This window comes from Salvelinus namaycush, chromosome 18 (assembly GCF_016432855.1).
Source record: "Salvelinus namaycush isolate Seneca chromosome 18, SaNama_1.0, whole genome shotgun sequence".
Taxonomy (NCBI): domain Eukaryota; kingdom Metazoa; phylum Chordata; class Actinopteri; order Salmoniformes; family Salmonidae; genus Salvelinus; species Salvelinus namaycush.
Window position 1 is genome coordinate 7,617,653 of NC_052324.1, and position 20,159 is coordinate 7,637,811.

The following is a 20,159-nucleotide window of genomic DNA, read 5'->3' on the forward strand; positions in this document are numbered from 1 at the left end:
CCACAATAAGGATTAGCCACAATGGTGGACTTTGCGGTTAGCCTACAAAATAAAAGTACAGCATAATTCTACTATTTGTATTCATTTGCATCACTGTCAATGACACACTTTTATTTTGAAGGCAAAATGCAAATTCTACTACTGTGCCTAATCCTTATTGTGGATAGCTTCACAACACATAACCCGGTCCGATCGAGCGTCACTAGCCAATTGACGCTAGCTGGCTGCTTATAACATTAGCTTTGGGCAACAGGGTTAAGTAGCTCGCTAGCTATTTATTTTCATGAACTGAAGTTCAATTTCAATAGGCGAACAACAAGTGGCATACTCACAAGAATTCCTAAATCATTGCTAAGAATAATGAAAATGACTGCAGTTTCTACTGGTCAATGTTTTCAGGCTGGTTGTATTGGTGTTACCTAGGTACCAAGCTAAAGCTAGCTTCCACAGAAGTTGCGGTTTAACACATTTTGCTTTATTACCAATGTGGTATTGTAAACACATTGTTTGTGACCGGTGTTTGCTTGATTGCAGACTTTTTTGTACAGCTTTGACAGTGCTACTGCATCTTTAGTATGTGCAGTTGAAGTCGGAAGTTTACATGCACTTATGTTGGAGTCATTAAAAATTGTTTTTCAACCACTCCACAAATTTCTTGTTAATAACAAACTATAGTTTTGGCAAGTCTGTTAAGGCACCTAGTTTGTGCATGACACTAGTGGGGGCAGCTACTGAGGCTATACCTAAGAGTTCAGGGAGGAGGAGGAGGAAAGCAGTCCCATGGTGGACAGAGGAGTGTGGGGAAATGGTGAGGGGTAGGGACAGGTCATTTAGAGTACTGGAAAATATGCATAACTTCCAACATCTGTCAGGAAAAGTGTTCACAAGTGAGAAGGATGTGGCAGTAACAGATGACGAGAAGGCAGAGATGATGGCCAACGCGTTTGTAGAAGTGCATAGCTCTAGATATTTGTCAGAAGAGGGGGAGAGAGAAAATGAGAGAGAGGCATCCTGAAGTACTGGAAAGGAGGGAGGATGTAAATGATGCGTTGAATGCACCATTTACCATAGCAGAGGTGAAAAGGGCAATAGGTAAGGCTGGGTTAACTTCAACTGGGAAAGATGAGGTGTGCTATGTTATGTTGGCCCATCTTGGTGATGAGACACTGGATAAGGTTTTGGTGTTGTACATCACCGTGTGGGAGGAGGGGAAACTACCAGACAATTGGAAGGAGGCAGTAGTGGCACCAATCTGGAAGCCAGGGAAGGACCCAATGAGGCCAACAAGCTATCGGCCAATAGCTTTAACTTATTACGGAGAGGCTAACTTACTTCCTGGAGTGCAGGGGGCTAGTATCGCCACATCAGAGTGGGTTCAGGAAGGGAAGGGGAACTATGGACCTAGTGCTCTGCTTAGAAACAGAGGTCAGGAAGGCTCAGGTGAACAAGGATACTGTTGTAGCTGTCTTTTTTGATGTGGAGAAGGCGTATGATATGATGTGGAAGGAGGGAGTGTTAATCAAGCTTGATATTATGGGGGTAGGAGGGAGAACCTACAAATGGATAAAGGATTTCCTGTTTGGAAGGTCTATCCAGGTGAGGGTGGGGAAGTCTCTCTCAGGCAGCTACATGGTGGATAACGGTACACCACAGGGGAGCGTGATTAGTCCTTTGTTGTTCTCAATCATGATCAATGATGTTTACTCTCAGGTACAACAGGATATTGTGAGGTCGTTATTTGCAGATGATGGGGCCTTGTGGAAGAGGGGAAGAAAGGTGCCAAACATAGTCAGGAAGGTACAGGAAGCAATTGATGAGGTAGAACGGTAGGCATTAATGTGGGGATTCAGGTTCTCTGCAGAGGAAACTCAGTGTTCTTTACCAGGATGAAGGTGGGAGATGAAGTATGCTTGAGGTTATATGGGAGAGACTAAGAGAGGGTGGGGGCCTTCAGGTTCCTTGAGGTATACTTTGACACTAGACTGACCTGGGCAGAACACATTGAGAGAGTGTTGGGAAAGTGTAAGAAGGTGCTAAATGTGATGCGCTGTCTGACGGGGAAGGAGTTGGGGGCTGGGCGTTCTTCATTGAGGATCATGTATGTTGCATTGATCCGATCTGTAATAGACTATGGCAGTATAGCGTATGGTTCAGTAGCCCAGACATCCTTACCAAGCGGCAAGGACTCAGAATATGTAGTGTGGTATTTCGGACTTCCCCGGTGGCTGCACTACAGGTGGAGATGGGTGCTATGCCATTGCATATTAAGAGACAGCAGCTGGCAATTCATTATTGGGTCAACCTACAGGGACATGGGGTGTCTCATCCTGCAAAAGGGATTTTACAAGTATGCTGGGAACATAAGCAAAGACAGAACACGAGCATTGGGTGGGTAGGTAATACCCAGGCGACGGAGATGGGACTATATGGAAGGGAGTTTAGTCCAACGGTAGCTGTTCCTGTAAATCCACCATGGCTACTCCCGCCTCCAGTAGTTGATCTAGAAGTGTTGGAGAGACTATAGAAAGATATAGAGGGAGGATTTTGGGGCCATTTACACAGACGGTTCAAAAGATCCAAGGACACGTACTGGGTAAGCATTTGTAGTGCAGGAATGTGGGGTGGAAGTCAGGAAACGTATTATAGATCGTCTGGCTGTATATACGGCGGAACTGATGGCCGTACGGTTGGCTTTGCAGTGGGTGGAGGAAGTCAAGCCAGACAGAGTAGTTATTTGCTCTGATTCATGTGCAGTGTTAATGCGTTTCCAGTCCTTTAGGTCATGTAGCAGACAAGACCTGCTTTATGAGGTGCTACAACCCCATGGCAGGATTAGACAGATGGATAAACAGATAAGATTTACTTTGGTCCCAGCCCATGTGGGGTTGGAGGGGAACGAGGCAGTTGATGTACTGGCTAAACAAGCACTTAGAAGTGGGGATGTTGATGTTATAGTTTCAATGAGCAGGGCAGAGGCAAAAAGCCTGATGTGGACAGTGATGGTGCAGAGATGGCAGGAGCAGTGGAATAGAGATACTAAGGGCAGGCATTTATTTAAAGTACAGGGGAAAGTCAAGGAGGGGAGGACGGCTGGAAGGGACAGAAGAGAGGAGGCTATTTTTACAAGATTAATGGTGGGACACAGCTAGTTTAATAAGAACATAAATGTGATAGGAAAGCATCCAATGGGAAAGTGTGATTTTGCCAGGAAACAGAGACCGTGGAGCATGTATTGCTACAGTGTGGGCAGTATCAGAAGGAAAGAGAGAGGCTGAGGTCTAGTATGAGGGAGAAGGGATACAGGAAATTTCTATTCAGCCATCCATTCAGCCATCCATTCTTCCATCTACCCCTGTGTGTTCTCCTCAGTGGCCTGTAATCAGCCCCCTCTGGTACAGAATGCTCAGACCTTCGGCAGGAAGAGGTCACGCTATGAGATCAATGCTCTGGTGAGGTACCATTATAAGGACGGCTTCATCCAGAGGCATGTGCCAACCATCCGTTGCCGTGGAGATGGCCGATGGGACATGCCCAAAATTGCTTGCATGAGTCGTAAGTACAATAGATTGATTATTTGACTGATTCTAGTGAGGACACATTTGTTTACTGGTTTTCACTCCACATTTTCTGACAACGTGCCATTGTTTCTTCCTCAGCATCAAACTCCCAAAGGGCATTCTCAAGTAGGCACCAGAGCTACCGCCTGTTCAGCAGTAACAACTCCAAGTGGCGGTCCGACGAGGCGGAGGCCCGACACCGTCCTCACCATCGAGGAAGGAGATTGAGGAGATCGGTGAACAGGCGAAACAGAAGACAGTGATCGCCATGGTTAGGCTAGGTTACGCATGCTCACAATCTCCAGAACCTACACAATAGGAATGCATGACTGTCACTCATGTGGAGATGTTTTTTTTTTTACAAATGAAAAAAGAAAAAATACTTTTTAACAAAAAAGGAACAAAAAAAACAAACCCAAAGGAAATGTGAAATTTTCTTACCATTTTGATGATGGAATCTTGGAATGAAGTGCCTTTTCAAAGAATATTCTGATAAAGGGACACTAATTTATAACAACGCCAAAGTGGATACCTTCCGCTGGCTACTGGAAAATAAAGAAAAATAACCTCTCATGAGTGTGCTGGGGAAGAACTTTGAACCAAATAGTGCATTCATTAGACAGTTCTCTATTTTACACAGACTGAAGATTGTTCAACTCTTATATGGTGAAAAAGATACAGGCAAATGCCAGCTTTTGTGAAATTATTGCTCTTGTGTTATGCAAATGAATACAAAACATTTTCAAATAGGCTGTGCTACGCAGCTCCTAATGCTCAAATGAATCCACAGTACCCAATACATCTCCCATTAAGATCTTCTCCATAATCCGGAAATACAATTTCAAAGAAAGAGGATCTATCCTTGGGTTTATCATCAATATAGGTCTTGTTGTTAAACATGATTACTGTATGTATTTTAGGCAGTTTTTCATCCAAGATTTCATCTTTACCAGAGGAACGGAGTAGGCCCTGGGATTATTGGATGGCACACGTCATTGACCAATCAGATTTCAGATCACCGAAAGAAAAAAGAAACATGGGGGAGGCCGATCCAATCAATTTAGAGTGCTTGTGATGGCGGTTTTGAACAAATAACCAGTTCCTTGTAATCAGCTGCAGCCTTCATCTCATCTCATCCGTGTCTTGTAAAGATAAATATACAATTGAAGTCGGAAGTTTTCATACACCATAGCCAAATACATTTAAACTCAGTTTTTCACAATTCCTGATATTTAATCCTAGTCTGTAATACCAACATGTTTAAAAAGAACACTAAGGTAACCTGCCTAGATGACTACTGACACATAGCAGTCACGTCTGTCGCAATGAAGTGCTTTGAAAGGCTGGTCATGGCTCACATCAACACCATGATCCCAGAAACCCTAGACCCACTCCAATTTGCATACCGCCCAAACAGATCCAAAGACGATGCAGTCTCTATTGCACTCCACACTGCCCTTTCCCACCTCGACAAAAGGAACACCTACAGTTGAAGTCAGAAGTTTACATACACCTTAGCCATATACATTTAAACTCAGTTTTTCACAATTCCTAACAATTAATCCTAGTAAAAATTCCCTGTCTTAGGTCAGTTAGGATCACCACTTTATTTTAAGAATGTGATACGTCAGAATAATAGTAGAGATAATGATTTATTTCAACTTTTGTTTCTTTCATCACATTCCGAGAGGGTCAGAAGTTTACATACACTCAATTAGTATTTGGTAGCATTGCCTTTAAATTGTTTAACTTGGGTCAAATGTATCGGGTAGCCTTCCACAAGCTTCCCACAATACGTTGGTTGAATTTTGGCCCATTCCTTCAGACAGAGCTGGTGTAACTGAGTCAGGTTTGTAAGCCTCCTTGCTTGCACACGCTTTTTCAGTTCTGCCCACACAGGGCTTTGTGATGGCCACTCCAATACCTTGACATTGTTGTCATGATATCATTTTCTGGAATTTTCCAAGCTGTTTAAAGGCAAAGTCAACTTAGTGTATGTAAACTTCTGACCCACTGGAATTGTGATACAGTGAATTATAATTGAAATAATCTGTCTGTAAACATTTGTTGAAAAAATTACTTGTGTCATGCACAAAGTAGATGTATGTAGGTCTCCCGGGTGGCGCAGTGGTCTAGAGCACTGCATCGCAGTGCTAGCTGCGCCACCAGAGTCTCTGGGTTCACGCCCAGGCTCTGCCGCAGCCGGCCGCGACCGGGAGGTCCGTGGGGCGACGCACAATTGGCTTAGCGTTTTCCGGGTCCGGGTTAGGGAGGGTTTGGCCGGTAGGGATATGTGTAAAGTGTGTAAAGTGGTTGTTCCACTGGATATCACAAGGTGAATGCACCAATTTGTAAGTGGCTCTGGATAAGAGCGTCTGCTAAATGACTTAAATGTAAATGTATGTCCTAACCGACTTGCCAAAACTATAGTTTGTTAACAAGAAATTTGTGGAGTGGTTGAAAAACGAGTTTTAATGACTTCAACCTAAGTGTATTTAAACTTCCGACTTCAACTGTATATGAATAGATATTAAAGGATATATAATACGTTGATAATGGGTGCCGTTTACTTAGGTCAACGCAAAATGACAATTGAGAGAATGTGCTCCGTGAAACACTCCAAAAGACTTGAACAAACACCTTTTTCAACAAGAGATGCGATGTAATTTATTTTTTCAAGCTGCTTTTCCTCTTCTTGCTATGCTATTATTTCATCAGTGAAATATTCTGATGATGCAATCAGTTGGCCTGACTACAGTCTCAACACTTTGTACATGTTTTGTACAGGCTTTGCAGGAGACAGCTATCATCACAGTATTAGTCAATGTGATGAAGATATTCCTTTACTACACCCTACACTAAATTGACCTTATAGTTTGACATTTAGGGGTCAACAATGGACCAAAGTGTATGGCTTCAATCAGCTGATTACGCCTTGTCCTCGTCACAATATTACGAAACACTTTGTAGAGATTTTGTGTTGCACAATTGAAGACTGTCATCAATTTGTGGAGTCCCCAGCAGTTGTGCTTTTTAAAACCGTTTTTGTCTTGTATGTTTGTCTCGTTTTGCCAGTTATGTTTTAGCATTAAAGTGCACATAATAAAGTTTTATATTCATAGCATAACTTTTTTTTTTACAATGTGAATGTCTGGGATTTTTGTAATAAAAAAAAAAAAGAAAACAAGACCTGCTCTCCGTCACCCCCAAAAAACAATAAATGTTTGTACATTTAACTTAGGCTCCTTTTTGTTTGTAAGCTCACCACCATTACATTCAATACCAGTCTGGTAGAGGCTAGGTTTCAAACCATATTCCAAACCATGAATTAATGTTCAGAAGTAAGCTTAGACTTTTTTTGATTCTGTTGGTCAACATGACCTCTCTGTGTTAGTAGTACATACTTATTACCAGCAGGTGGCACTGTTTCACATTTGCACTCCAGTAGTTGCAAGACATGACATTTACTGCTCAAATCTTTTGTCTACAAGAACAGCTACTGTCAATGAACTGGGGTAGTTACTTTCACTTGAGTAACTCCTGAGCACGTATCCAGGAGATACCTTATTCCTGCCTGAATGTTTTAATGCACGACAGTGTTTAAAGAGAATGGTGCAGCAGAAAACATCCAGACAACGGCAGTCCTGTGGGTGAAAACAGCTTATTGATGAGAGGTCGAAGGAGAATGGCAACAATCGTGCAAGCTAGCAGGTGGGCCACAAACGGACAAATAATGGCGCAGTACAACTGGTGTGCAGAGCGTCATCTCGGAACTCACGTCTCAGCGATCCTTGTCATGGACGGGCTATTGCAGCTGGCAACCACACCGGGTTCCAATCCTATCAGCTAAAAACAAGAAGAAGCGCATCCTGTGGGCACGCGATCACCAACTCTGGATAATTAAGGAGTGGAAAAACATCGCCTGGAATGACAGCGAGTCCAATTTGCTTGAGTGGCCTGCACAGTCCACAGACCTCAACCCAATTGAGCAGCTTTGGGATGAGATGGAACGGGCTGTTCTCAGCACGAATGTACCGTCGTCCAATCTGTAGCAACTGTGTGATGCCATCGCGTCAGCATGGACCATCATCCCTGTGGAATGCTTCCAACACCTTGTAGAATACCCCAAAGAATTACGGCTGTTCTGGAGGAAAAGGGGGTCCAACCCAGTACTAGAAAAGTGTACCTAATAAATTATATTTTAAAATGCGAGTGATATGACAGAACAAATTAATTAGAGGAAATGTAATGGCTACCAAAGCAAGACTCCGTATTGTTGTACAGTTCACAATCTAAAACAACCCCCTCACACTTTGAGGCACAAGTCATCTCCATATCAAATCAAATCAAGCTTTATTTGTCACATGCTTGAAATGCTTACTCACAAGCCCTTAACTAACAATGCAGTTCAAGAAAGAGTTAAGAAAATCTTTACCAAATAAACTAAAGTAGAAAATGATAAAAAGTAACACAATAAAATAACAATAACGAGGCTGTATACAGGGGGTACCGGTACCGAGTCAATGTGTAAGGGTACAGGTTAACGAGGTCATTTGTACATGTAGGTAGGGGTAAAGTGACTATGGATACATAATAAACAGTGAGTAGCAGCAGTGTAAAAACAAACGGGGGGGGGGGGGATGTCCATGTAAATAGTCTCATTGGCCATTTGATTAATTGTTCAGAAGTCTTATGGCTTGGGGGTAGAAGCTGTTAAGGAGCCAGTGAGGCTCCTAGACTTGGAACTTTTTCCATTCTGCTACCGCTTGTCAAGCATAATTTGCACCTTATATCTTTCTAAATTGAGACCGGTATTAATCATATTTTATCCAAGTTTATAATTGTGTGTTGTTGGCCGGGTCTTGCTCTTTAAAATACATTACACAAATCCTTGATATTTGACAATGTAACTGAATTAATTTGAAAAAGATGCCAAGATAACAGGGTGGACAGCTATAACGGGACAGAACATAAATTAAACCCTGAACACTGAATATACATCTACATAGTAATACATGTAGTAACAACATTGGAACTGCTATTTAGTTACATATTCATTGTGAAAAACAACAACACAAAAATACATTGCCGGTACAAAATCATTGGAATTAGCATTAAAACACATTCCTGTCCCTCTCTTCCTCTCCCCCGCTCTCGCTCCCCCTCTTTCCATCTCTCCCCCCTTTCACCCCAAATGCTCTTCCACATACTTCCAGGTGGATTTTTCCATATTCACAGAGCATTTATTAACAGCATGTGGCTCTGGCATCAGACAAATTATATGTCCATCAGAGTACCAACAAATATCTTCCTTTGGACTTGACAAGAAGAATTTGTTGATGCCATTCCGGTGCATGCACTCCACCTTAATCTTATGTTCCTCTACATCCAGAAAGTTTAGCAACTAAAATCTTAAATGCCTTATCTTAAGCTTCTTCTAACCTTGAAGGCCCAGGCTGATTTTCAGGAGTTGAGGGGAGTGTTTGGGAATGCAGCAACGCAATAGCCTTGGACTTGAGTATGCTTTTTGAATATCTCCATTTCTTCCTTTCTGCACACTGCACTCTGTCACTGAGTTCAGCTATTGCCTTCTTCATCCCTGTCTATTTATCTTTCCTCCATCTCTCCCTCTCTTTCTCGAGATACTCTCTCCTTCTTTCTGGGTCAGCATTACGTCATTCTCTGTAGTTCTGTGTATTGCCGCTGTCACGACTTCCGCCGAAGTCGGCTCCTCTCCTTGTTCAGGCGACGTTCGGCGATCGACGTCACCGGCTTTCTAGCCATCGCCGATCCATTTTTCATATGTCCATTTGTTTTGTCTTGTTCCATACACACCTGGTTTTCATTCCCCAATCAATCTACATGTATTTAGCCCTCTGGTTCCCATCATGTCTTTGTGTGTAATTGTTTCATGTTATGTGGTGTTTTATTACGCGCTTTACTTTTGTTATGTTTCGTGTTTTGAGCGCGTTTGATTTATGTAGTGCTCTCGGTTTTGGAACAAAAAATAAAAGTGCGCCTGTTTACTATACTCTGCTCTCCTGCACCTGACTTTGCCTCCCGTACACTCCCTGATAGCCGCTGTCTTTCAACTGCACTAAGAGGAAGTGCCATTCCTTCAGAAAAACCTGATTCAATTGATATTTATTCTTAAAATACTATACCTGATATGTATACTGTAATTATTTATTACAATTTATGAACAAAAACACATATTTTGCAACACATTAGTGAAAGATATCCATTTGTCCACCCTGTTGAGTGAATGTCCGCCCTGTTAAGTGTACAGTACATAGATAACAGGGTGGACATTTTGAGCTAAAATTAGCAACTATGCTCCAAGTGATCGTGATGAAGCTAGGATAATGGTATGCTAGGATAATGGCCACTTGAAAAGGAATTTGCATTGTTTCACAATAATATTTTGAAATTATGAAATTCGATGAACGTCTCTTGTATTTTTGCATAACAGTGTGGACAAATGATGCTTTCCCATAACACCTCACCAACATATAATGATGCAAATGTAATAGTATGAAATCTAGATACTCACCAGGTTCACCACAGTTGTTTTCCGGCCAAGGAAGTGACATAATTAATTTCATTGTAGAAAATGTTCACAGGGTGAACAACGACTTTGAGGAAGTACAGAAAATAGTCAATATTCTCATACAAAGTGCAGCATTTAACATAAAAGACTAAAATAAGATAACATTTCATGAAGAAAATTTGAAAATATTTTTTTATTCCTAATTATTCTTGTTGAAGATGATTGAACAGCACTTGGGACATTGAAAAATTGCCTCCTTCCACTGAAATTAAATAGTCTAAAATAGTGATGCACCGATATGACATTTTTGTCCGATACCGATATCCGATATTTTCCTTACCCAAAAATAACGGTACCGATAACCAATATAAAAAAAATTGCGGCCTTTTAAGCATTCTAGTACAGTTAAATAATTAACACACACACATGGACAAAGTGGTCTAAGGCACTGCATCTCAGTGTAAGAGGCGTCACTACAGTTCATATCCAGGCTGGTTCATATCCAGGCTGTGTCACATCCGGCCGTGACTGGGAGTCCCATAGGGAGGCGCACAATTGGCCCAGAGTAGTCCGGGCCGTCATTGTAAATAAGAATTTGTTCTTAACTGACTTCCCTAGTTAAAAAAAGGTTACACAAACACACACACACCACACTGAACAAAAAGTTTTTTTGTTGGCATTTACGTATGTACCCCTTACCAGTAAAACATAATCAAAACCTATTTCTTTCACTTACTTGCTGTGCTGTTTCGTTGTTCATTTGTTCAGTCGTTTTATTCTCAACCAGGATTTCTATGGAACACCATTTGGGTCTTTGCGTGTCAAAAAAGATACACATCAAATAACACTATTTGACGTGTCAAATTACACAATTTGACATGTCAAATAACACAACATAATCTGTTTCAGTAGCTATAGTTAGCTAGCTGATTATATAGCTACGTGTCATCATCTAAAATCACCCTAATTTATAAGACAGTTTTAATATTTGATTAATGGTGGTCAGACCCATCTATGTGAAACTAGCCACAATAAGGATTAGCCACAATGGTGGACTTTGCGGTTAGCCTACAAAATAAAAGTACAGCATAATTCTACTATTTGTATTCATTTGCATCACTGTCAATGACACACTTTATTTTGAAGGCAAAATGCAAATTCTACTACTGTGCCTAATCCTTATTGTGGATAGCTTCACAACACATAACCCGGTCCGATCGAGCGTCACTAGCCAATTGACGCTAGCTGGCTGCTTATAACATTAGCTTTGGGCAACAGGGTTAAGTAGCTCGCTAGCTATTTATTTTCATGAACTGAAGTTCAATTTCAATAGGCGAACAACAAGTGGCATACTCACAAGAATTCCTAAATCATTGCTAAGAATAATGAAAATGACTGCAGTTTCTACTGGTCAATGTTTTCAGGCTGGTTGTATTGGTGTTACCTAGGTACCAAGCTAAAGCTAGCTTCCACAGAAGTTGCGGTTTAAACACATTTTGCTTTATTACCAATGTGGTATTGTAAACACATTGTTTGTGACCGGTGTTTGCTTGATTGCAGACTTTTTTGTACAGCTTTGACAGTGCTACTGCATCTTTAGTATGTGCAGTTGAAGTCGGAAGTTTACATGCACTTATGTTGGAGTCATTAAAAATTGTTTTTCAACCACTCCACAAATTTCTTGTTAATAACAAACTATAGTTTTGGCAAGTCTGTTAAGGCACCTAGTTTGTGCATGGACACTAGTGGGGGCAGCTACTGAGGCTATACCTAAGAGTTCAGGGAGGAGGAGGAGGAAAGCAGTCCCATGGTGGACAGAGGAGTGTGGGGAAATGGTGAGGGGTAGGGACAGGTCATTTAGAGTACTGGAAAATATGCATAACTTCCAACATCTGTCAGGAAAAGTGTTCACAAGTGAGAAGGATGTGGCAGTAACAGATGACGAGAAGGCAGAGATGATGGCCAACGCGTTTGTAGAAGTGCATAGCTCTAGATATTTGTCAGAAGAGGGGGAGAGAGAAAATGAGAGAGAGGCATCCTGAAGTACTGGAAAGGAGGGAGGATGTAAATGATGCGTTGAATGCACCATTTACCATAGCAGAGGTGAAAAGGGCAATAGGTAAGGCTGGGTTAACTTCAACTGGGAAAGATGAGGTGTGCTATGTTATGTTGGCCCATCTTGGTGATGAGACACTGGATAAGGTTTTGGTGTTGTACATCACCGTGTGGGAGGAGGGGAAACTACCAGACAATTGGAAGGAGGCAGTAGTGGCACCAATCTGGAAGCCAGGGAAGGACCCAATGAGGCCAACAAGCTATCGGCCAATAGCTTTAACTTATTACGGAGAGGCTAACTTACTTCCTGGAGTGCAGGGGGCTAGTATCGCCACATCAGAGTGGGTTCAGGAAGGGAAGGGGAACTATGGACCTAGTGCTCTGCTTAGAAACAGAGGTCAGGAAGGCTCAGGTGAACAAGGATACTGTTGTAGCTGTCTTTTTTGATGTGGAGAAGGCGTATGATATGATGTGGAAGGAGGGAGTGTTAATCAAGCTTGATATTATGGGGGTAGGAGGGAGAACCTACAAATGGATAAAGGATTTCCTGTTTGGAAGGTCTATCCAGGTGAGGGTGGGGAAGTCTCTCTCAGGCAGCTACATGGTGGATAACGGTACACCACAGGGGAGCGTGATTAGTCCTTTGTTGTTCTCAATCATGATCAATGATGTTTACTCTCAGGTACAACAGGATATTGTGAGGTCGTTATTTGCAGATGATGGGGCCTTGTGGAAGAGGGGAAGAAAGGTGCCAAACATAGTCAGGAAGGTACAGGAAGCAATTGATGAGGTAGAACGGTAGGCATTAATGTGGGGATTCAGGTTCTCTGCAGAGGAAACTCAGTGTTCTTTACCAGGATGAAGGTGGGAGATGAAGTATGCTTGAGGTTATATGGGAGAGACCTAAGAGAGGGTGGGGGCCTTCAGGTTCCTTGAGGTATACTTTGACACTAGACTGACCTGGGCAGAACACATTGAGAGAGTGTTGGGAAAGTGTAAGAAGGTGCTAAATGTGATGCGCTGTCTGACGGGGAAGGAGTTGGGGGCTGGGCGTTCTTCATTGAGGATCATGTATGTTGCATTGATCCGATCTGTAATAGACTATGGCAGTATAGCGTATGGTTCAGTAGCCCAGACATCCTTACCAAGCGGCAAGGACTCAGAATATGTAGTGTGGTATTTCGGACTTCCCCGGTGGCTGCACTACAGGTGGAGATGGGTGCTATGCCATTGCATATTAAGAGACAGCAGCTGGCAATTCATTATTGGGTCAACCTACAGGGACATGGGGTGTCTCATCCTGCAAAAGGGATTTTACAAGTATGCTGGGAACATAAGCAAAGACAGAACACGAGCATTGGGTGGGTAGGTAATACCCAGGCGACGGAGATGGGACTATATGGAAGGGAGTTTAGTCCAACGGTAGCTGTTCCTGTAAATCCACCATGGCTACTCCCGCCTCCAGTAGTTGATCTAGAAGTGTTGGAGAGACTATAGAAAGATATAGAGGGAGGATTTTGGGGCCATTTACACAGACGGTTCAAAAGATCCAAGGACACGTACTGGGTAAGCATTTGTAGTGCAGGAATGTGGGGTGGAAGTCAGGAAACGTATTATAGATCGTCTGGCTGTATATACGGCGGAACTGATGGCCGTACGGTTGGCTTTGCAGTGGGTGGAGGAAGTCAAGCCAGACAGAGTAGTTATTTGCTCTGATTCATGTGCAGTGTTAATGCGTTTCCAGTCCTTTAGGTCATGTAGCAGACAAGACCTGCTTTATGAGGTGCTACAACCCCATGGCAGGATTAGACAGATGGATAAACAGATAAGATTTACTTTGGTCCCAGCCCATGTGGGGTTGGAGGGGAACGAGGCAGTTGATGTACTGGCTAAACAAGCACTTAGAAGTGGGGATGTTGATGTTATAGTTTCAATGAGCAGGGCAGAGGCAAAAAGCCTGATGTGGACAGTGATGGTGCAGAGATGGCAGGAGCAGTGGAATAGAGATACTAAGGGCAGGCATTTATTTAAAGTACAGGGGAAAGTCAAGGAGGGGAGGACGGCTGGAAGGGACAGAAGAGAGGAGGCTATTTTTACAAGATTAATGGTGGGACACAGCTAGTTTAATAAGAACATAAATGTGATAGGAAAGCATCCAATGGGAAAGTGTGATTTTGCCAGGAAACAGAGACCGTGGAGCATGTATTGCTACAGTGTGGGCAGTATCAGAAGGAAAGAGAGAGGCTGAGGTCTAGTATGAGGGAGAAGGGATACAGGAAATTTCTATTCAGCCATCCATTCAGCCATCCATTCTTCCATCTACCCCTGTGTGTTCTCCTCAGTGGCCTGTAATCAGCCCCCTCTGGTACAGAATGCTCAGACCTTCGGCAGGAAGAGGTCACGCTATGAGATCAATGCTCTGGTGAGGTACCATTATAAGGACGGCTTCATCCAGAGGCATGTGCCAACCATCCGTTGCCGTGGAGATGGCCGATGGGACATGCCCAAAATTGCTTGCATGAGTCGTAAGTACAATAGATTGATTATTTGACTGATTCTAGTGAGGACACATTTGTTTACTGGTTTTCACTCCACATTTTCTGACAACGTGCCATTGTTTCTTCCTCAGCATCAAACTCCCAAAGGGCATTCTCAAGTAGGCACCAGAGCTACCGCCTGTTCAGCAGTAACAACTCCAAGTGGCGGTCCGACGAGGCGGAGGCCCGACACCGTCCTCACCATCGAGGAAGGAGATTGAGGAGATCGGTGAACAGGCGAAACAGAAGACAGTGATCGCCATGGTTAGGCTAGGTTACGCATGCTCACAATCTCCAGAACCTACACAATAGGAATGCATGACTGTCACTCATGTGGAGATGTTTTTTTTTTTACAAATGAAAAAAGAAAAAATACTTTTTAACAAAAAAGGAACAAAAAAACAAACCCAAAGGAAATGTGAAATTTTCTTACCATTTTGATGATGGAATCTTGGAATGAAGTGCCTTTTCAAAGAATATTCTGATAAAGGGACACTAATTTATAACAACGCCAAAGTGGATACCTTCCGCTGGCTACTGGAAAATAAAGAAAAATAACCTCTCATGAGTGTGCTGGGGAAGAACTTTGAACCAAATAGTGCATTCATTAGACAGTTCTCTATTTTACACAGACTGAAGATTGTTCAACTCTTATATGGTGAAAAAGATACAGGCAAATGCCAGCTTTTGTGAAATTATTGCTCTTGTGTTATGCAAATGAATACAAAACATTTTCAAATAGGCTGTGCTACGCAGCTCCTAATGCTCAAATGAATCCACAGTACCCAATACATCTCCCATTAAGATCTTCTCCATAATCCGGAAATACAATTTCAAAGAAAGAGGATCTATCCTTGGGTTTATCATCAATATAGGTCTTGTTGTTAAACATGATTACTGTATGTATTTTAGGCAGTTTTTCATCCAAGATTTCATCTTTACCAGAGGAACGGAGTAGGCCCTGGGATTATTGGATGGCACACGTCATTGACCAATCAGATTTCAGATCACCGAAAGAAAAAAGAAACATGGGGGAGGCCGATCCAATCAATTTAGAGTGCTTGTGATGGCGGTTTTGAACAAATAACCAGTTCCTTGTAATCAGCTGCAGCCTTCATCTCATCTCATCCGTGTCTTGTAAAGATAAATATACAATTGAAGTCGGAAGTTTTCATACACCATAGCCAAATACATTTAAACTCAGTTTTTCACAATTCCTGATATTTAATCCTAGTCTGTAATACCAACATGTTTAAAAAGAACACTAAGGTAACCTGCCTAGATGACTACTGACACATAGCAGTCACGTCTGTCGCAATGAAGTGCTTTGAAAGGCTGGTCATGGCTCACATCAACACCATGATCCCAGAAACCCTAGACCCACTCCAATTTGCATACCGCCCAAACAGATCCAAAGACGATGCAGTCTCTATTGCACTCCACACTGCCCTTTCCCACCTCGACAAAAGGAACACCTACAGTTGAAGTCAGAAGTTTACATACACCTTAGCCATATACATTTAAACTCAGTTTTTCACAATTCCTAACAATTAATCCTAGTAAAAATTCCCTGTCTTAGGTCAGTTAGGATCACCACTTTATTTTAAGAATGTGATACGTCAGAATAATAGTAGAGATAATGATTTATTTCAACTTTTGTTTCTTTCATCACATTCCGAGAGGGTCAGAAGTTTACATACACTCAATTAGTATTTGGTAGCATTGCCTTTAAATTGTTTAACTTGGGTCAAATGTATCGGGTAGCCTTCCACAAGCTTCCCACAATACGTTGGTTGAATTTTGGCCCATTCCTTCAGACAGAGCTGGTGTAACTGAGTCAGGTTTGTAAGCCTCCTTGCTTGCACACGCTTTTTCAGTTCTGCCCACACAGGGCTTTGTGATGGCCACTCCAATACCTTGACATTGTTGTCATGATATCATTTTCTGGAATTTTCCAAGCTGTTTAAAGGCAAAGTCAACTTAGTGTATGTAAACTTCTGACCCACTGGAATTGTGATACAGTGAATTATAATTGAAATAATCTGTCTGTAAACATTTGTTGAAAAAATTACTTGTGTCATGCACAAAGTAGATGTATGTAGGTCTCCCGGGTGGCGCAGTGGTCTAGAGCACTGCATCGCAGTGCTAGCTGCGCCACCAGAGTCTCTGGGTTCACGCCCAGGCTCTGCCGCAGCCGGCCGCGACCGGGAGGTCCGTGGGGCGACGCACAATTGGCTTAGCGTTTTCCGGGTCCGGGTTAGGGAGGGTTTGGCCGGTAGGGATATGTGTAAAGTGTGTAAAGTGGTTGTTCCACTGGATATCACAAGGTGAATGCACCAATTTGTAAGTGGCTCTGGATAAGAGCGTCTGCTAAATGACTTAAATGTAAATGTATGTCCTAACCGACTTGCCAAAACTATAGTTTGTTAACAAGAAATTTGTGGAGTGGTTGAAAAACGAGTTTTAATGACTTCAACCTAAGTGTATTTAAACTTCCGACTTCAACTGTATATGAATAGATATTAAAGGATATATAATACGTTGATAATGGGTGCCGTTTACTTAGGTCAACGCAAAATGACAATTGAGAGAATGTGCTCCGTGAAACACTCCAAAAGACTTGAACAAACACCTTTTTCAACAAGAGATGCGATGTAATTTATTTTTTCAAGCTGCTTTTCCTCTTCTTGCTATGCTATTATTTCATCAGTGAAATATTCTGATGATGCAATCAGTTGGCCTGACTACAGTCTCAACACTTTGTACATGTTTTGTACAGGCTTTGCAGGAGACAGCTATCATCACAGTATTAGTCAATGTGATGAAGATATTCCTTTACTACACCCTACACTAAATTGACCTTATAGTTTGACATTTAGGGGTCAACAATGGACCAAAGTGTATGGCTTCAATCAGCTGATTACGCCTTGTCCTCGTCACAATATTACGAAACACTTTGTAGAGATTTTGTGTTGCACAATTGAAGACTGTCATCAATTTGTGGAGTCCCCAGCAGTTGTGCTTTTTAAAACCGTTTTTGTCTTGTATGTTTGTCTCGTTTTGCCAGTTATGTTTTAGCATTAAAGTGCACATAATAAAGTTTTATATTCATAGCATAACTTTTTTTTTTACAATGTGAATGTCTGGGATTTTTGTAATAAAAAAAAAAAAGAAAACAAGACCTGCTCTCCGTCACCCCCAAAAAACAATAAATGTTTGTACATTTAACTTAGGCTCCTTTTTGTTTGTAAGCTCACCACCATTACATTCAATACCAGTCTGGTAGAGGCTAGGTTTCAAACCATATTCCAAACCATGAATTAATGTTCAGAAGTAAGCTTAGACTTTTTTTGATTCTGTTGGTCAACATGACCTCTCTGTGTTAGTAGTACATACTTATTACCAGCAGGTGGCACTGTTTCACATTTGCACTCCAGTAGTTGCAAGACATGACATTTACTGCTCAAATCTTTTGTCTACAAGAACAGCTACTGTCAATGAACTGGGGTAGTTACTTTCACTTGAGTAACTCCTGAGCACGTATCCAGGAGATACCTTATTCCTGCCTGAATGTTTTAATGCACGACAGTGTTTAAAGAGAATGGTGCAGCAGAAAACATCCAGACAACGGCAGTCCTGTGGGTGAAAACAGCTTATTGATGAGAGGTCGAAGGAGAATGGCAACAATCGTGCAAGCTAGCAGGTGGGCCACAAACGGACAAATAATGGCGCAGTACAACTGGTGTGCAGAGCGTCATCTCGGAACTCACGTCTCAGCGATCCTTGTCATGGACGGGCTATTGCAGCTGGCAACCACACCGGGTTCCAATCCTATCAGCTAAAAACAAGAAGAAGCGCATCCTGTGGGCACGCGATCACCAACTCTGGATAATTAAGGAGTGGAAAAACATCGCCTGGAATGACAGCGAGTCCAATTTGCTTGAGTGGCCTGCACAGTCCACAGACCTCAACCCAATTGAGCAGCTTTGGGATGAGATGGAACGGGCTGTTCTCAGCACGAATGTACCGTCGTCCAATCTGTAGCAACTGTGTGATGCCATCGCGTCAGCATGGACCATCATCCCTGTGGAATGCTTCCAACACCTTGTAGAATACCCCAAAGAATTACGGCTGTTCTGGAGGAAAAGGGGGTCCAACCCAGTACTAGAAAAGTGTACCTAATAAATTATATTTTAAAATGCGAGTGATATGACAGAACAAATTAATTAGAGGAAATGTAATGGCTACCAAAGCAAGACTCCGTATTGTTGTACAGTTCACAATCTAAAACAACCCCCTCACACTTTGAGGCACAAGTCATCTCCATATCAAATCAAATCAAGCTTTATTTGTCACATGCTTGAAATGCTTACTCACAAGCCCTTAACTAACAATGCAGTTCAAGAAAGAGTTAAGAAAATCTTTACCAAATAAACTAAAGTAGAAAATGATAAAAAGTAACACAATAAAATAACAATAACGAGGCTGTATACAGGGGGTACCGGTACCGAGTCAATGTGTAAGGGTACAGGTTAACGAGGTCATTTGTACATGTAGGTAGGGGTAAAGTGACTATGGATACATAATAAACAGTGAGTAGCAGCAGTGTAAAAACAAACGGGGGGGGGGGGGATGTCCATGTAAATAGTCTCATTGGCCATTTGATTAATTGTTCAGAAGTCTTATGGCTTGGGGGTAGAAGCTGTTAAGGAGCCAGTGAGGCTCCTAGACTTGGAACTTTTTCCATTCTGCTACCGCTTGTCAAGCATAATTTGCACCTTATATCTTTCTAAATTGAGACCGGTATTAATCATATTTTATCCAAGTTTATAATTGTGTGTTGTTGGCCGGGTCTTGCTCTTTAAAATACATTACACAAATCCTTGATATTTGACAATGTAACTGAATTAATTTGAAAAAGATGCCAAGATAACAGGGTGGACAGCTATAACGGGACAGAACATAAATTAAACCCTGAACACTGAATATACATCTACATAGTAATACATGTAGTAACAACATTGGAACTGCTATTTAGTTACATATTCATTGTGAAAAACAACAACACAAAAATACATTGCCGGTACAAAATCATTGGAATTAGCATTAAAACACATTCCTGTCCCTCTCTTCCTCTCCCCCGCTCTCGCTCCCCCTCTTTCCATCTCTCCCCCCTTTCACCCCAAATGCTCTTCCACATACTTCCAGGTGGATTTTTCCATATTCACAGAGCATTTATTAACAGCATGTGGCTCTGGCATCAGACAAATTATATGTCCATCAGAGTACCAACAAATATCTTCCTTTGGACTTGACAAGAAGAATTTGTTGATGCCATTCCGGTGCATGCACTCCACCTTAATCTTATGTTCCTCTACATCCAGAAAGTTTAGCAACTAAAAATCTTAAATGCCTTATCTTAAGCTTCTTCTAACCTTGAAGGCCCAGGCTGATTTTCAG

The 20,159-nt window shown here is 42.0% G+C and overlaps 1 protein-coding gene across 1 annotated transcript in view; it reads left to right on the forward strand.

Moving 5' to 3' along the window:
- The window catches only part of LOC120063521 (versican core protein-like), a 76,958-nt gene extending 62,003 nt beyond the window's left edge, over window positions 1-14,955 (forward strand). Inside the window, exons 12-15 of the mRNA XM_039013890.1 lie at window positions 3,370-3,552; window positions 3,657-3,758; window positions 14,505-14,687; window positions 14,792-14,955. Coding sequence (XP_038869818.1) covers window positions 3,370-3,552; window positions 3,657-3,758; window positions 14,505-14,687; window positions 14,792-14,955 — 632 coding nt within the window. The remainder of the gene's footprint in view (window positions 1-3,369; window positions 3,553-3,656; window positions 3,759-14,504; window positions 14,688-14,791) is intronic.
- The last annotated feature ends 5,204 nt before the right edge of the window (window positions 14,956-20,159 follow it).